The following is a 16,948-nucleotide window of genomic DNA, read 5'->3' as shown; positions in this document are numbered from 1 at the left end:
TAATGCACTTCTAAACACATCAAAAACATCTAAACCAAGCATTATACCATTTTAAATATAAAAACAAAGAAATAAGCATTGGATACAACATTTTATCACACAATTAACTATAAAACCTACATAAAAACACAAGTAAAATAGGTATAAATGAGAGTGTATCAATAACCTTAGTTATCTTATATAACTTGAACCAAACGCCCTTAGTGTAACTTACTAGTTAAGTTTGAAGGCTTTTTATGTAACTTAATAGTTGTCTCTTAGAAGTTGTACAAAATTTGTAATAAGTTAAGTTACTATCATCAAAGTTTCTATAGATGTCGTGACAATGTGGCTAGTAGGTAACCACCTTGTCCAATCTAAGTTAAATTTACATGACTTATCCATGTCATTTTATCTAAGAGCATGCTTATAAGTGATTTTTTATTATTTTTTTTAGAGTTTTTGGTACAGTAACTTAAACCATGTAAGAGAGATAGTGCAAGAGAGAGAAACTCCATGCTAATCTACAAGGAATGGGGTTTTTTCAGAATGTGGGACTCATTAATTTTTGTTTCTCAAACGCGTCCTATGAATGCTCTAAGGGAAGTTGAAATTTCTATAACTTTCTATCCATGCAACTATAAATAGATTTTAGCCTATATATGTGTGATGGATGATAAAAGGTCATCTTTTTGTCTCATTCTTAATTTAGTGTGAAATAGGTTGACAAATTCATTCTTACACCACACTAGAGAATGTTGTTTTGATTAAAAAGGTTAATAACATACTTTTATTAAAGTGGACATTATTTTTTTTTAGGTATATAGCATCAAATATTCTCACTATTATGATATTAATTTAAATCCAATACCGATTGCACGTACAAAGTTTGATTCTTATTTAAAGAAAAATTATGATACCTTTAAAACAGTTTAAATTTTGACGTAATTGCATTCAATCCACTCTCCCAAAATTGATGTGTTGGTACCCTATTTGGATTTTTCAATTGTAATGATTTCGTTTCTTGATTTTCCTCTAAGCAATAAGAGTAATCAAACTATAACTTTTAAGACACAAGATGTTAAATTTTACAGGTTTCTTTTAAGAGAAATTCATCAAATAAATAACTTAGATTTTTTGTATGTAAAAATTCTTTTGTAAACTCAATAGCTTAGTTAATAATCGCTAACAACATTAAAAATTAATTATATATATCTATCATCACACAACTCATCATCTGTCCTCTTAAAAATCTCAACAGATGACAAATGATGAGACCAATGTAAGTATGACCAAATATGCAACTTTTCATAATTTTATTGAATTGTTATCTTTTTAATATTAATAGACTAAATTGAACAATTAAATTACTACCAACCAAATTGGTTTTGGTTCTTGGGTTCGACACTATTCCTTACCAATAGGACAAAACGGTAATTTCATATGTGAATGCTGATTTAATAACCGTTTAGCTGTTGGCGTGATGTAACCGTTGAATCCGCCACGAAACGAACTGCCCCCGGCCACGTGCCGCCGATCGGTCTCTTTCCCACTCATCGGCCCGCCGAACACCCAACTCCGTCGTGTTTTCAGTCCCTCCGCCACGTGATTACCGCTCAAACGCCCCGCGCTCAGGATATCCCTTCTCAATTTCCTTCAATTCTCCCATTTGAATACGGCGGCGTTTGCATCGAAGAACATAAAAAACACTATTGGGAATTTTCATTTTATTTTATTTTTTGTTATACCGGTAGAAGCGTTGTTGCGATTTGCGAAGGTTTGAATGGTAACCGCTCCGGAAGAAATCGTCGAAAATGGGTGAAAATTCCGTGGAGGAGTCGGTGTATTTGCATGGAGATTTGCAGCTACACATCATTGAGGCGCGAAAATTGCCGAACATGGACTTGGCCGCCGAGACGCTCCGCCGCTGTTTCGCCTGCGACGTGTGCCGGAAGCCTGACCACGCCCCTGACAACGGCGGGGCTACCATGTCGAGTTACTCGGAAAGGAAAAATCACCTCAAGGGAGTTATAGCTTCTGACGCTTACGTCACTGTTTCGGCGCCTCAAACTATACTCGCACGTACTCGCGTAATCCCCAACGCGCAGAATCCGGTGTGGGAGGAGCATTTTCTCATCCCACTGGCTCATCCCATGGCGTGCTTGGAGTTTCGCGTGAAGGATAACGATGTATTCGGAGCTCAGTGTATAGGGAAAGTGAAAATTCCGGCCAAGGATATTGCCAGCGGCGATTTAATTTCGGATTGGTTTGAACTGATTGACCACTCCGGGAAGCCTCCCAAACCGGGAGCAGCTCTCCGTATTGAAATGAAGTTCATTCCGTTTGAAACCAATCCCCTGTATAAGCACGGAATTGCAGGCGATCCTGAGCGATTAGGTGTTAGAAACACTTATTTTCCCTTGAGAAAAGGATGCTCAGTGAAGCTGTATCAAGACGCTCATGTTAGGAACAATTTGGAACTGCCGGAGGTTAAGCTAGATGGGGGAATAGTGTATGAACGAGGTTCTTGTTGGGAAGACATATGTCTCGCCATCTCCGAGGCTCATCATTTGGTATACATTGTCGGATGGTCTGTTTACCAGAAGATTAAATTGATAAGAGAGCCTACAAGAGACTTGCCGGCCGGAGGGGATTTGACTCTTGGTGAATTGCTGAAGTACAAATCCCAGGAAGGTGTTCGAGTTCTGTTATTAGTTTGGGATGACAAGACCTCTCACGACAAGTTCTTCATTAACACGGTATGAGTTTGGCTTTGTGTTTTACTCTGTATTACAAAAACTGTTCAATGATATAAGTCTTAATGCCTTCTGATGGTTTAATTGCCTTCGGTTAAGAGGAATGAAAGGAGTTTTCTTTGGAGGAACCATAATCATTTCCAAAATATGTTGTGTTACTTGTTGCAATGTTTTTATATCCCCTAGTTTTTGAGAATAAAGTAGGTATCAAGTTCTGAGAAGACTATCAATTAGTTCTTTAAGTCATCAAGTCCAAGCCTCTGTTAGCATTTGCTCACCTTTGTTCATGATGAAGCATCAATTGATCAAGCCCAAGGCTTGATTCATAATTGAGCATCGAGCCTTGATCATGCATAGCATTCAAGTGTTTGTGAATTGTGACCAAGCATCTATTAGTCGACCCAAAGGTTTCATTTGTATATTCAAGTGTTCGTGACGGACTATGAAGTCAAAATCTAAAGTTTGTTGTGTCTGTAGTGAAGAAGTCCAAGTCCAAAGTTTGTTGCATATGTGATTCTTAGAGGAAAAGTGTAAAAAGTTCATTGTGTACATGATTATTCACAGAGAAGAGGCTTGAGATTAAAATTTTACAGAGTAAAATAACAATAAAAGTTCATTGTGTTAATTCATTGAACTATTTATACTTTATATGTTGCTATCCCTGCACTAGCAATTTACTTGACTTAAAGCCCTGCTGTTCATGAAGAGACTATATTTTAAACAATATAAAGTTCCATCTTTCTTTCTTTCTTTCTTTTTTTTGGGGGATTTATTTTATCAACCATCATGGTATAGTCTTCAATACACAATCCTGCATGTGTGTATGTAATGAATTTCTAGTCCAAATTGACAGTAAAGTTGAAAGGAAAATTTAGATGAAAAGTGAAGATGACATTGTTACAGTGTAAAATGTGTAAAAACCTATGTTTATGCTGTTTTGTACGATAATTTTTCACCACTGTTTGTTTGTGTAGTTGATGGGATGATCCATGCTGTAAGTTTTATTTTGATGAATATTTTTATTTCAATTTTTGTTTATAATATTTATTCAAGATGACACTGGATGCAGGCAGGAATAATGGCGACCCACGATGAGGAGACCAAGAAGTTTTTTAAACACTCATCTGTGATTTGTGTTCTGTCACCTCGTTATGCCAGCAGTAAGCTTAGCTTTATTAAACAGCAAGTGAGTTCTCTTATATTCTATTACTTCATCTGTATGTAATACTTAGTTTATACAACTTTCAACAGCTCACCTACCTTCCATCAGTTTTGTCTTGGCTATTCAGAGCAGATTACTGGCTTTAACATTGCATGTTCTTGTCAAGAATAATTTTTCAATGTTGAACAAAAATCATGAGGTTTTTAAAAAAGGCGTTGCTGTTTGTTGCTTGATGGGAACTCTTGTCCTCCCTTCAGTGGGATGAATCAATATCATTCCATCAAATGCAAACATGCAGGATAAATATGGTTTTTGTTTCAAACTCATTGGCCATTTTTTGCCATAAAATGCATCAAGGATTGCCTAATTATTTGGAGACCTTGTGGGGGTAAAGTGCTTTGTTAGAAAAATCTGGGAAACAATCCCTCACTGCCTGATGTGGGCAACATGAAACCAAAAAAAAATAAAGGAAAAAACAATAGCGTTTTTTAGGGAGCATCAATCTCTTCACACAGGTGAAGCCAAATGTTTACCCCTGTTATTTTTTAGTGTAAAGAAGCTAGGGTAGATGGCGTGGAGGTGCTAGTAGATCTTGTAATCTCTTTTCAGGTCTGACTTTGTGTAAACACCTGCTCAGTTCTCTTTTTTGGTAATGGTATATATATTGTCTACTTGGGGTTCAGTTATTGTTTGGCATTGGCTTGTACTGGCACAGTGGCACTTGAACTCTGAATTTTTTTGTTGGATTGATTCCTTTTTACCCATCTTGACTCTCTGAGAAATGTGTTTGTGATTTATGAATTTGGCTATTGTTTCCAGATTGTTGGAACCATGTTCACACACCACCAGAAGTGTGTGCTTGTGGATACACAGGGCGATGGTAATAATCGAAAAATTACAGCTTTCTTGGGTGGTCTTGATCTCTGTGACGGTCGCTATGATACACCTGAACACCGTCTATTTCATGATCTTGATACTGTTTTTAAGGGTGATTTTCATCAGCCTACATTTCCGGTGAGCTTTTTACCATCATACTTTTTCATGTTAGGAATTTTGGATATTCTTAGATTATGTGTAAGTGTTGGAATCTAATTTGATATCTACTGTCATTTTATCTTCAAATTAGTCAATGAATGTGTACCGAGCAATTGAAGTCCGCCTTTAGACTCAATTGAAACTTACCTCCAGTTATTACCTTGTTATCTTGTGAAAGGAAATAGAACTTTCACATCGAAAGGTGAACTAAGTCATACAGGTTGTAGAAGTTTCAGTTTTAAGTTAAACAGGTTTTCTTTATTTTCCATTTACTACAACATTGTATTAGCTACTTATTTAAATGATAAATGAGTCTTTCTGCATTTGTTTCTTCCTTCTTTCTTTTAATTTTTTTCTTGTCCTCCTTTGTCAATCTTTTATTTTTTCCTTTCTCTATGTTGCTGATATTAGGCAGGGACCAAAGCTCCAAGGCAGCCATGGCATGACTTACACTGTAGAATTGAAGGGCCTGCTGCATATGACGTGCTTATAAACTTTGCTCAACGCTGGAGGAGAGCAACCAGGTGGAGAGAATTTGCTTTTCTGAAAAAGGCTAGGTCTAAATGGAATGATGATGCAATGATCAAAGTTGAACGAATATCATGGATACTCAGCCCAGCCTTTTCTATTGAAAAGGAAACCACTTCCATTCCGGAGGATGATCCAAAACTCTACGTGAATGAGAATGATAAATCAAAATATTGGCATGTTCAGGTTGATTATTTCCGGTGATAAGTGTGAATTTGGTTGGTGGAACCTTTGAGATCCTTCTAATCTTTTTAGCCATATATCTTTTCTCTTGCAGATTTTTCGTTCCATCGATTCAGGTTCTGTGAAGGGTTTTCCCAAAAGAATTGACATTGCTGAGAAACAGGTGATGTATAAAAATCTCCATATTTTATATCTAAATCCATTTTGAGGTTTCAAACATGACAACCTATAACCAGTATGGTGGACACAATATTATCTTGTATCTTTGGCTCCTAATTACTGCAGAACCTTATTTGTGGAAAAAATCTGGCGGTCGACAAAAGCATTGAGACAGCATATATCCAGGCAATAAGATCAGCTCAGAATTTCATATATATTGAAAACCAGTATTTTCTTGGGTCATCATATGCTTGGCCATCATACGAAGATGCAGGTGAAATTACATTTCTTTCTATGCAACCTTTTTAGCACATACACAGTATTTGCTTAGTTTTATCTCTCATTCGAATTTTTGCCCAGAGATAGGTATGCAGTGCACTTGACTCATTATTTTCTTCGTACATAATACTCTAGGAGCTGATCATCTGATCCCGATGGAGTTGGCAATGAAAGTTGTCAGTAAAATTAGAGCCAACGAAAGGTTTGCCATATATGTTGTTATGCCAATGTGGCCAGAGGGAGACCCCAAGACAGCTACCATGCAAGAAATTCTCTTTTGGCAGGTAATATGATTCCCCTTTTTTATGATGGCCGGTGACTTGATTTCTGCTCAGAAACGTGGATCATTACTTGATTTTGTTCGCATTTTGGCAGAGCCAAACAATGCATATGATGTATAAGGTCATTGCACAAGAGATTAAGTCCATGCAACTAGATGAACATCCTTCAGACTATCTAAATTTCTATTGCCTTGGCAATCGGGAAGATGTTCCAAGTTCAGTAAGCCAGTCCATTAGCGGTAAAGATAATGTAATTTCAACATAAATTTCTTACCTTGTGTTGCATATAGTTTTCCTAGTACATTTCATGATGTTCTAATAAGCCTTGTTTCAATTGCAATTCATTTTAGTTCTGATAAGTTACAGTGTTGACATACAATCAGGTTTCGGAATCACTCAAGTTTCAGCGCTTCATGATATATGTGCATGCCAAAGGAATGATAGTGGACGACGAGTATGTCATAGTGGGATCTGCTAACATCAACCAACGATCTATGGCCGGCTCAAAAGACACCGAGATAGCTATGGGAGCCTATCAGCCCCATCATACTTGGACAAGGAAGCAGCGTCGCCCTCATGGCCAGGTTCAAACTGTTTAACTTAGCAGAATTGTTTTCACCATCCTAGCACTGATGCACCATAGTTTGGTCTTTTATTTAACATCAAGAAAATGATTTGTTTTCAATTCTGAAATGCTCATTGACCATATTCATGAGTAGTAGCACAAGTTGAAAACTGATATAACATCACAACTATGCCATCAACAGAATTATTTATAATGTTGTTATCAATATCTCCAGATCTATGGATACAGAATGTCACTGTGGGAAGAACACCTTGGAAAGGTGGAGGGATGTTTTGAGGAGCCGAATACGTTGGAGTGTGTGAGGAGAGTGAATGAAATTGCACAAGATAACTGGAAAAAATTCATCGATGGGAGTTTCACTACTCCCTTGCAGGGTCACCTTCTAAAGTATCCTCTGGATGTGGATAGAGATGGGAAAGTAAGCCCACTTCCTGGATGTGAACAGTTCCCAGATGTTGGGGGCAAAGTAATTGGATCATACTCTACTACTATTCCTGATGTTTTGACAACCTAATATTTTGCTTTCTAGTGAATCGCATTGTAAAGGTTTGGTCTATGACTAGACAGTATAGAGTTCATATGATGATCTCAGTATGATAGTGTTCTGGTATAGCGGTGGTCACTTCCCGGACTTGGATTAGGGCTTAAGAAGATCGAGATTGACCTGTCAAGACTTACGAGGGTCGGACCGGGACTAGGGCCACAAGCCTCTTCGGAGGAGGATCGGGATCAATCCTGTACAAGGCGATTCAAGTCCGTGTACAAGGCGATTCAAGTCCAGGTTTGAGCTGGCTCATAATTTCCATGGCCACCTCTATGAATGTAAATCTATTAGGTAGAAGTGCAAAAATAAAGTGTGAAGATGTGGGATGTAAATATTGAATGTTGTACACCTATTTGTTAAAATAGCAAAAATGAACCTAGCTTGAGGATTTTTAATTAATTATTTATTAAATTTACTCAATATCATATACTAATGCACTATTCATAGTAGCTTTATTGAGTTTGATTGTTGACATATTATTGATTAATTACTTTATTTTTTGTCTCCTTGTTATTGGCATGTTGCATTCCATGTTTTGTGTATAATCTACATTTTGTCAGGTCATTCACATATTCATGTCTATTATCTCACTATTTTATTATTGTTACAATATGTATCAAATAATATAAAAGCAAAATCTTCTATGAGATTGTGTTATGGATTTGCATTCGTGAGATAAGTCAAATTTCTACATAAGTAACTTTTTAACCCTTGATGTTACATTTTTTTGAGTAAAATAGTATATTTTTTCTCACAAGTATTACATTTTATTTTATGAAACTCAACCAATCAATTTATCTTGATTATTTCTTATACGTACTATTCAACCTTTAAATATTATATTTTGATTTAAAATATTACATTTTTTTCTCAAAAGTATTACAACTGCTATAAATAATAGACAATTTATTACTTATTTGTATTACATGTTATAGCATAAGTATTACATTTTCATTTTGACATGACACCATTACTTATTAGTATTACGTGTTCCATCATAAGTATTACATGTTGGGGTGTTAGGTTGAAATGAGATAATTAGGAGAAAAAGAAATATTACTGAATTGAAAGGGAATAAGTAAATAAAAACTAAAATGTAAATGCAACAAAATAATTGGACAAGACACCTGACCTGACCCAACGCTTTTGGTCTAACCCGTCAATGCAATGAATGCGGTCAAATAGTAACAGTCATTGTTAGATAGGAGGTGAAACGGTACACTTAGCATACTTTGTAGGACACTGCCTCATCAAAACAGTAGAGGAGAGCGCACAATAATTATTGAGGAGTCCTAACACTTATGGAGGATAAACATTGCACTTAATAGGAGGCTGTTAGGGCTCATTATTGTAATCTTCATAAAATTTGATATGAATGAAATTGTAATTCTATTATACCAAACACTCCATAAAAAATAATTTTGAGATTGTTAAAGTAAATGAATAAACAACGTATTTGGTTACAACATATGTCATAAATGAAATATCATTATTGAAAAATATGGTTAATTCCACCATTTGGTAAGAGGAATAATTATTTTGGGGGATATTAAATTAAATTATTAAGAATAACATATTAATGTAATACTTTATTTGCTGACTATTTGTATTATATATAATATATATATATATATATATATATTAAAAATCTATTCTAATAATAAGAATTATTATTATTATTATTAAATGATTGTATATATAAACTATAGATTAATCTCATCCACTCAAATGATTTATCAATCATTAAAGATTTTAATAAAAAAATCCGATATTAATTTGATAAATGTTTCAAAATTTTAAACTGTAATTATAATACTTATAAAATTGACCTGTTTAAACGGGTTGAAGTCGCTTTTAAATGTGATGTAATAAAATAAAATAAAAAATCCGTGTTCGAAAAATCAACAAAGCCTCTAGGGTTTAAAGGGGCATTGCTTTCCCTCAGTTATCAGTGTGTGTATCTACAACTTCCTTCCATCTCCGCCCCCTTCCCGTGTTGGTGATCCTCGGTGTAGCGACTCTTTTTCTGCATCTCTCGCGGTTTAGGGTTTTGTTTCCCTTTTCTCTGCTCGGAAATGGTAAAAACTCTCTTCCTCTCTTGTACTCCCTTCCCTCGTTGTGCCCTACACCTATACGCCATACGAATTTTATGTTTGTTGAATATATACTCTTTTCGTTTTTGCAGGCCGACTCTCCTCGGAAAAGGTAAGCCCCGGTTGTCGCTATTGATTTTGACTCTGTCGCCTTGATTCTTTGATTGCGTTCCTGTTGATTGTGGGATGGGATTTTGGGTCGTGAATGGAATGGCTTTGTAGTGTGATTCTGTTAAATTATAGTTTTTTTTTTAATTTAATTTTTATTTTTTATTTAATTTATGGATTTTATTGTCTTTGTTGGGATTGATTTGGGCAAAATTGCATATTTAAAATTAGGTGGAAGAAGAATGGTTAAGAGTCCAAAGGAGTTTGATATGTGTGTGTGTACCTGATAGTAGAGAAATTAGATGGATTAAGAAGATTTTTTTCTTGGTCCTTGGAGTAAAAGGTGTAAGCTTTATGATTGGGGGGCTGATTATTTCATTAAATATTATCTCTTAGATGTGAGTTGAAACTGCAAGAATGAATTTGGTGAAAGCAGATTTCCACACTGCTAGATTAATGCCATGTTGTTGAGGCAGCCTAATATATGTGCTCTTAAATCTTTGATTTTCTTGGTGTTGATTGTTGGCAAAGTTTGCAAGTGATTAATGCCATCATTTAGTAGCTAGGGTTCTGTTCTACTTTACAGTTTCTGCTTTGATGGAATTATTCTTTGGTTTGGCAGGCATTCACGCTCTCCTTCCCCTTGGGAAGAAAGGTCAAGATCAAGATCTAGGTCTAGGTCATTGTCAAGACCTAGGGGAAGATCCACATCCAGAGGTCGTGGCAGGTTAGTTAACTATGCTTTTGACCTTGTTGTACTGATGCCAATCAGCTGTTAACCTGCGATATTGATGTGCTCTTGAACGGGCTTGTGTGTAGTCCCATATTTAATATTTATGCTGATTTCTTTTTTGTGCCTGTTATATGTTCAGGGACCCGCCTCCTTCTAATCCTGGAGATACTCTCTATGTGACTGGTTTATCTACAAGGGTCACAGAAAGGGACCTTGAAGACCACTTCTCTAAGGAAGGAAAGGTTGGTACTAATTGTTTTTGTTCTTAAGTCATTTCTTTCCTTACATTATCATGATGCTCTTGATAATTGCTTTTCAGATTTATGTTTTTAAATACAGCTAATCAAACTAACAAATAACTGGGTGTACAAGTCTCTAATATTTTAAAAATTAATCTCCCAATACAATTTGGGTACAATTTGGAATTGCTGGTTTGAGTTATTATTTATAGTATCTAATAGTGATCTTGGTGATATGTTTCACTTTATTTTTGCTAGGTAAAATCAGTATTTTTGGTAGTGGAGCCACGTTCTCGTGTTTCTCGTGGTTTTGCTTTTGTAACAATGGACAATGTTGATGATGCCAATCGCTGCGTAAAGCACCTCAATCAGTCTGTTCTTGAAGGTCGATACATAACTGTGGAGAAGGTAAATTGTTTATACATCGAGTGCTGAAGAATATTACCAGATTTACCTTTCTTTTTTGACTTGGAGGTTTTCTGCCTATACTCAGAAGACATTGCCTTGGCTTCTTTGGCAACAATCAAAGATGATCAGTTCTCTTCCATTGCAACATATTATTCACACCGCCTGATCAATGGCCAGCTAAAACAGCTTTTCACATGCATCTGATCAACTAAACATAGCAACTTTATTGCCCAACTTTACAACCTCGGCAAACATTTTCAACTCTCAACTAATCAAGATTCAATATCAACAATCTAATCAGACTTTAATGGTATTGCATGCCTGGCATTGGTTTTTCATGTTCAATATTTGTGCAACGGTAACACCTTTGACTAGGCTTTTTTTGTGTTTGCACAATGAATCTCGTGGTCATGTGGGAGGTGAAAGTAGATGTTCTCTGTCCTTTTATGGAGTATCAAAATTCCTAAAATGTTTTTCTTTCTGTTATTTAGTATATTGAAGAGGTGCTTACAATTTACTTCTTTGCTTGTGATAAATTTGATGTTTTTGATGGAATTTGACCCATGTTGATAAAGAAAATAAGTACAAATTAAATAAAACTATACAAATAAATATATCTGCCCTCTTTTTGGCATATAAAATATCTGTATTTTAGATTTCATATTATTTAATGTTTCAGTCCCGAAGGAAACGACCTAGAACTCCAACACCTGGACACTATCTTGGACTCAAGAACAGCAGGGCAGAAGGTAAGATATTAGTTGTCGAGCTATGTATTTCATTTCAATTCTCTCTGTTATGAATTCTACTATATTCAGTGGTCTGGATTGCAGGTTATCGTGGCGACCGTGGTGATCGTGGCGACCGTGGAAGGTACCGTGGCTATGATGACTATGCATACCACCGAAGATCTCCAAGGCGCTCACCATATCGAGGCGGTCGAGACTATTCTCCAAGGCGTTCACCATATGGAGGTGGTCGTGATTATTCTCCAAGGCGATCACCATATGGAGGCGGTCGAGATTATTCTCCACCAAGGCGTTCGCCTTATGGTGGAAGATCAAGGAGGGAGATGTCTCGATCATATTCTCCTTACCACCCTCTTGAAAGGAACTATGGTCATGGTTCCAGAATCTAGATATAGAAGGATCTTTCATCACTGTCTGTCAACTATAGTGTATCGTAAGGGACCTTTACTGGTTTTTGTGTCTTTCTTGCTACTCGTAGTTGAAGCCCTTAAACATAAAATTGTCTTGGCACTGTTCCTTTGAATTCTTGTGTCCATTGGTATGCTATACTTCCTATTTGATATCAAACACACCATTCTGTTTGATTACCGTTTTTGTTTGTTGGATAAATTTTATACATTCTCAGTTTCTGAAGAAGTGATATCTGTGTCAATGTTTACTAATGAGGTTTGCGTTTGGATAAATTTTATACATTCTCAGTTTCTGAAGAAGTGATATCTGTGTTGATCTTTACACATGAGGTTTGCGAGTGCCATGGCGGCGGCAGAATGAAGGGATCTTGGGAGTCATGTTGAAACGAAGAGGTGGAGGGTCCCTCTCGCCATCTCCCCACAAGGCATAAGCTTCCTCGCCATGAACTGCGTCGTCCCCGATCTCCAGGTCATCGTCATTCAGCCGGAGTTCTACTATCCTGCTTATGAAGATGCAGATCAAGCTCGTCATGCCCACATTCCAGGCCGTGATGAATGCTGCCCCGGCCAGCTGATACCCCATTTGCCTGAACCCGCGTTGCACTTGGCCGTGAAGTAGGGTGTATAGAAAGCCGGTACTATCGCTGGGCTCGGAGTGTAAATAGAAGAGGCGGAGAAGATTGGGTTTGGCGAATATGCCGGAGAGAATTCCTCCGAGGATGCCAGCAACAGCGTGGGTGTGGAAGACGCCCAGCGTGTCGTCCACTCTCTGGAAAAAAGCCGATTTCTTGTGAAGAACCATCATGGTGTACCAGGGCACTGAGCCTGCCAACACTCCCATCAGCATCGCCGCCCATGAATCCACAATGCCGGCCCCGGGGGTAATGCAAACCAGCCCGGTGATCATGCCCTGAACCGCTCCGATGACAGAGCTTTTCTTGTAAAAAATCATGTCCAAGGATAGCCATATGAGAATGCTTGTGGCAGTGCAAATATGGGTGTTGAGAATAGCTAGAGACGTAACCAGGTCCGCCGCCAATGGTGAACCGCCGTTGAACCCCGCCCATCCCATCCACAGGAACCCGGCTCCCCCCAATATGTGGATGATGTTGTTTGGTGGAAAATGTTCCCTATCCTGCTGTTGCCTTGGTCCAACCTACACAATATCCAACCCCATTTATTTCTTTATCCATTTTTTTTTATAACCAGGTTTTTCGGCTTCCCCAAATTATATCATGGAGTAATGAATTCGTCCTAAGCACATAATAAGGTAAATCAAGATAAGAAAAAATTAAACGTTTTGCAAATCGGACTAATCAAATGCAAGCATGAGAGTATGTTTTTAGGTTAGATCGTATGGAGTGGCAGAATTTTTTTTTAATTGGGGCGGAGATAATTTAAAAAGGCATATTAACCAACTCAGCTAATTAATTAATTGTTTACTTATACATGTTTTGCATATACTTATATCTAAAAATATACTATATAAGCATATATACATACAAAGCTATATATGGGGTAGGGGTGGGAGCAACTGCAACTGCCCCATTGTGGCTCAGCCACTTAATACGGTCCTTATTGAAACTTGAACCAAGTCATTTCGTATCATATCACTAGATCACAAGGTAATTAGAAAGAAAAAAGTGGAATGAAATTTACCCAATAAGCAGCAGTGAAACCAGCGACACCGGAAGAGAGATGAATGACATATCCGCCGGAGAAATCAATGATCTTTTGGTAGAGGAATCCCGATCCCCAGATGGTGTAGGCTCCAACGGTGTACGATAGGGTGAGCCACAGAGGAACGAACATCATCCACGCATAGAAATTCATCCTCCCTAACAAAGACCCGCCCAGCAACACCACAGTAATGGCGGCAAAAGCGAACTGGTAAAAAACGTAGTCCGCAGTAGGCAGTAAATACTCTCTGTACTGACTCAGTAAAAAGCTCTCGCCCATGGCCTGTTCGGGCTTCCCTATAATGTGCGCTCGGCTCGACCCGAATGCCAGCCTGTGGGCCCAAAGAACCCAACAGATCAAAACCGCCGCAAAAGCGTACAGAGCCATAAAGGCCGAATTCACGGCCCATTTCTTCTTCACCATACTGCCATACAGAAGCACGAGGCCCGGAACGGTTTGTAGGCCCACCATCGCCGCCGCCGTGAGCTGCCACGCATTGTCTCCTTTGTTTAGCCACGCCGGAGAAGCTTCGTCCCACTGTAACCCCGGCGGAAGACTGGTATAACCGTCGGCCATGAACGCAGAGCGAGAGCGGATTGAAGTTCGGGCCGGGGAAAATGTTCGAAGAGATCAGATTCATTGTATTTAATTATGTTTCGGAGGGAGTTAAGAACAATACAGCATTGGGATAATCTATCTTTTTGTTTGTTATTTGTGATTCTGTATTCTCTAAGATTCTTTTCATGTCTTTCGTTGTTGGAAAATGGAAACCCCATAGATTCATGCCAAAATCCGGAAACCGTATGGCTAGCTGGCTACTTGTAATTCACCCCCGAGAATATGATCACAACCACCTATTGAAATATTTTAGTTAAAAAAAAAAAAAGGAAAAAATTACACTTTTCTCCCCTAAGTTATAAAGTAAGTGTAAAATTCGTCCTTAAGTTCTTGTCATACTCACCTTTCGTCCTTAAATTATCATCTGCATTACACTTTTCATCCATGAGTTATACTAATTGCAAATTTCGTCTCTAAGTTATCATTATATTGCACTTTTTGTCCATAACTTAAGTGTGCAAACTATGAAAAAAAAATTATTAAAAAATCTTTAATCGAATTTTTAATAATTCCTCATACCAAATGGTGGAATTAAGTCGTTAGTATAATTGATTATGATATATGTATGGATATTATTGGAGTGTCAAAACAAACGTTGTAATTGGATTCATGCATGGGTTTTAGTTATAATTTAGTTTATTATTACTATGCTTTTGTTTTGTCTTTATAACGCAGCTAGCTTTGTGCCACAGCCATGAATGAGAGAAATAATAGCTGCAATTATATGCTTCTCCGACGCCATTAATCATATTAATATATTTTTAAGGGTCCATATAATCACTTCCTTATATTTTTATTTTTATATATTTTGTTGGGAGAAGACACCTAATAGCCAGTAGGTTTTGTCGTATAAATAATTATTTCAAAACCAATCAAAAAAGTTTGAAAATAATTTAATTTTATAAGAATGAATTTTATTTGTAATCACTTGACTATTTTAAAATTTTTATATTTCAATATTAGCTATTAATTAATTTGATTATTGTACTAATATCAAATGCAGACCTCAGCTCTATCATCGATTGCTCCAACCTACACCGTTAGTTAACGACTCCTCACATCAAACTTTGTTCTTATGTTGGCATTACTACTTATGTATGTAGAGTTGTTATGTCCTCGTTTCTTGATTGCTCAGTTAGCTTATTTCCAAGATCTTCTAATATGATAATAGCACACACTCTAGTTTTGATCTACATCTTACAGTTAGGCTAACATGTTGTACTGAGACTCTGATCGGTCCCTCCTAACTTTATTTAAGCTTTTATCCAGTAATCTACAATAATTTTGTTGCTTTCAAAAAAAATGTAGACCTCTATCATTGATATTATTTAAATATATTTTTAAATTCATTATGAAAAATCTAACATTTTGATCACCTTTTTTTTTTTTTTTTGAAAACACATTCTGATCACCTTTAAGTGGTTAGAATTTTAAGATTTCCTAATTGAAATAGTTTTTACCATTTAGATATTTGAAAAAATTCTTCGTTATTATTATCAATCATATGTTAAAAGATAAGTGGTCAACAACACCAACCAACAAAAAGGAAAGATGTTGAACTCGTGGTTTCTTGAAATAAAAATTATACTCCATCCAATTTGAGGCAATAATGTTCGATTATTATAACAATAAATTGAGGGTACCTTTACTAAAAGCAATTCAATTAGTTAAAATATGATTTTTTTAAAAAAGAGAATATAAATTATTGGCGTAAATCATAAGCTAGAAAATTTTGAATAGTAGGCCTGGTGAGACATTACACTTTAGCTACATGTCTTAGAAGATTTAATTAAATAACCTTGAATATAATACGGAGCTAGCTAGTAATATAAAATTATGATATAGCTGGGTTTCAAATCCTAGCTAGGTTGTTGGTTTTATGTATAAACGAATCACAAATTGAAGAAAAAAAAAGGCAAGAAATTTGGATATCTCATTGAATTTATATACAAAAATTACAATACAATGTCATGCATGCATGTAATTATGTAAACAACCTGAGACATACCTATTCATGTTGAATTCATCAACCCCTTTCAATTCAATGAAAGGGATAAAAACCCAATAATTTTGTATCCACCCCAAAAAAAAAAAAAAGAGAAAGAAATTAAAGATGGAGAAATGAATATAATGAAATTAAAGTTTGCGATATTTATGCCACGTGATTAGCATGATGATACATTTCCTGAAGATGTAGAATCTTGACCGGTGCTCTCTTAACACTGCCCACCGACTCCCTCTATTCCCGGACGACGACGACCCGCCGCCGCTATTCCTCCTATAAAAACCGGCCAACTTCTCGTCGGAAATCCTCCGCTGGTTCACAATCGTCCACCCGCACGACCCCATTATATATATATATATATATATATATATATATATATATATATATATATATATATATATATATATATATAT

At 36.6% G+C, this 16,948-nt stretch overlaps 3 protein-coding genes across 4 annotated transcripts; 2 read left to right on the top strand and 1 right to left on the bottom strand.

Moving 5' to 3' along the window:
* The first annotated feature begins 1,483 nt into the window (after window positions 1-1,483).
* On the top strand, window positions 1,484-7,941 carry LOC116013845 (phospholipase D delta-like). 2 transcript variants are annotated; one of them, XR_004097293.1, is made up of 10 exons: window positions 1,484-2,738; window positions 3,805-3,921; window positions 4,717-4,911; window positions 5,344-5,646; window positions 5,738-5,806; window positions 5,929-6,076; window positions 6,217-6,365; window positions 6,457-6,601; window positions 6,746-6,946; window positions 7,163-7,288. XR_004097293.1 is itself a non-coding variant. In XM_031253796.1 (10 exons), exons 1-10 carry the CDS (start codon window positions 1,794-1,796, stop codon window positions 7,460-7,462), a joined length of 2,583 nt encoding a protein of 860 aa, XP_031109656.1. In that variant the 5' UTR covers window positions 1,484-1,793; the 3' UTR covers window positions 7,463-7,941. The 2 variants fall into 2 exon arrangements, 1 of the variants encoding a protein (XP_031109656.1); XM_031253796.1 differs by having other exon boundaries at window positions 6,457-6,612; window positions 7,163-7,941.
* A 1,469-nt stretch (window positions 7,942-9,410) lies between these two features.
* LOC116013438 (serine/arginine-rich splicing factor SR45a-like) lies at window positions 9,411-12,458 on the top strand. The gene is made up of 7 exons (XM_031253192.1): window positions 9,411-9,570; window positions 9,678-9,697; window positions 10,316-10,420; window positions 10,566-10,668; window positions 10,924-11,073; window positions 11,753-11,822; window positions 11,907-12,458. The coding sequence occupies exons 1-7, from the start codon at window positions 9,568-9,570 to the stop codon at window positions 12,209-12,211; spliced, it is 756 nt and encodes a 251-aa protein (XP_031109052.1). The 5' UTR covers window positions 9,411-9,567; the 3' UTR covers window positions 12,212-12,458.
* LOC116013437 (ammonium transporter 3 member 2-like) lies at window positions 12,452-14,725 on the bottom strand. The gene is made up of 2 exons (XM_031253191.1): window positions 13,892-14,725; window positions 12,452-13,388 (listed from the first exon to the last, which is right to left on the bottom strand). Exons 1-2 carry the CDS (start codon window positions 14,486-14,488, stop codon window positions 12,552-12,554), a joined length of 1,434 nt encoding a protein of 477 aa, XP_031109051.1. The 5' UTR covers window positions 14,489-14,725; the 3' UTR covers window positions 12,452-12,551.
* Window positions 14,726-16,948: the final 2,223 nt, after the last annotated feature.

This window comes from Ipomoea triloba, chromosome 3, assembly GCF_003576645.1.
Source record: "Ipomoea triloba cultivar NCNSP0323 chromosome 3, ASM357664v1".
Lineage (NCBI taxonomy): Eukaryota > Viridiplantae > Streptophyta > Magnoliopsida > Solanales > Convolvulaceae > Ipomoea > Ipomoea triloba.
The sequence above is the reverse complement of the archived record's forward strand: the minus strand, read 5'-3'. Positions and strand labels throughout refer to the sequence as shown.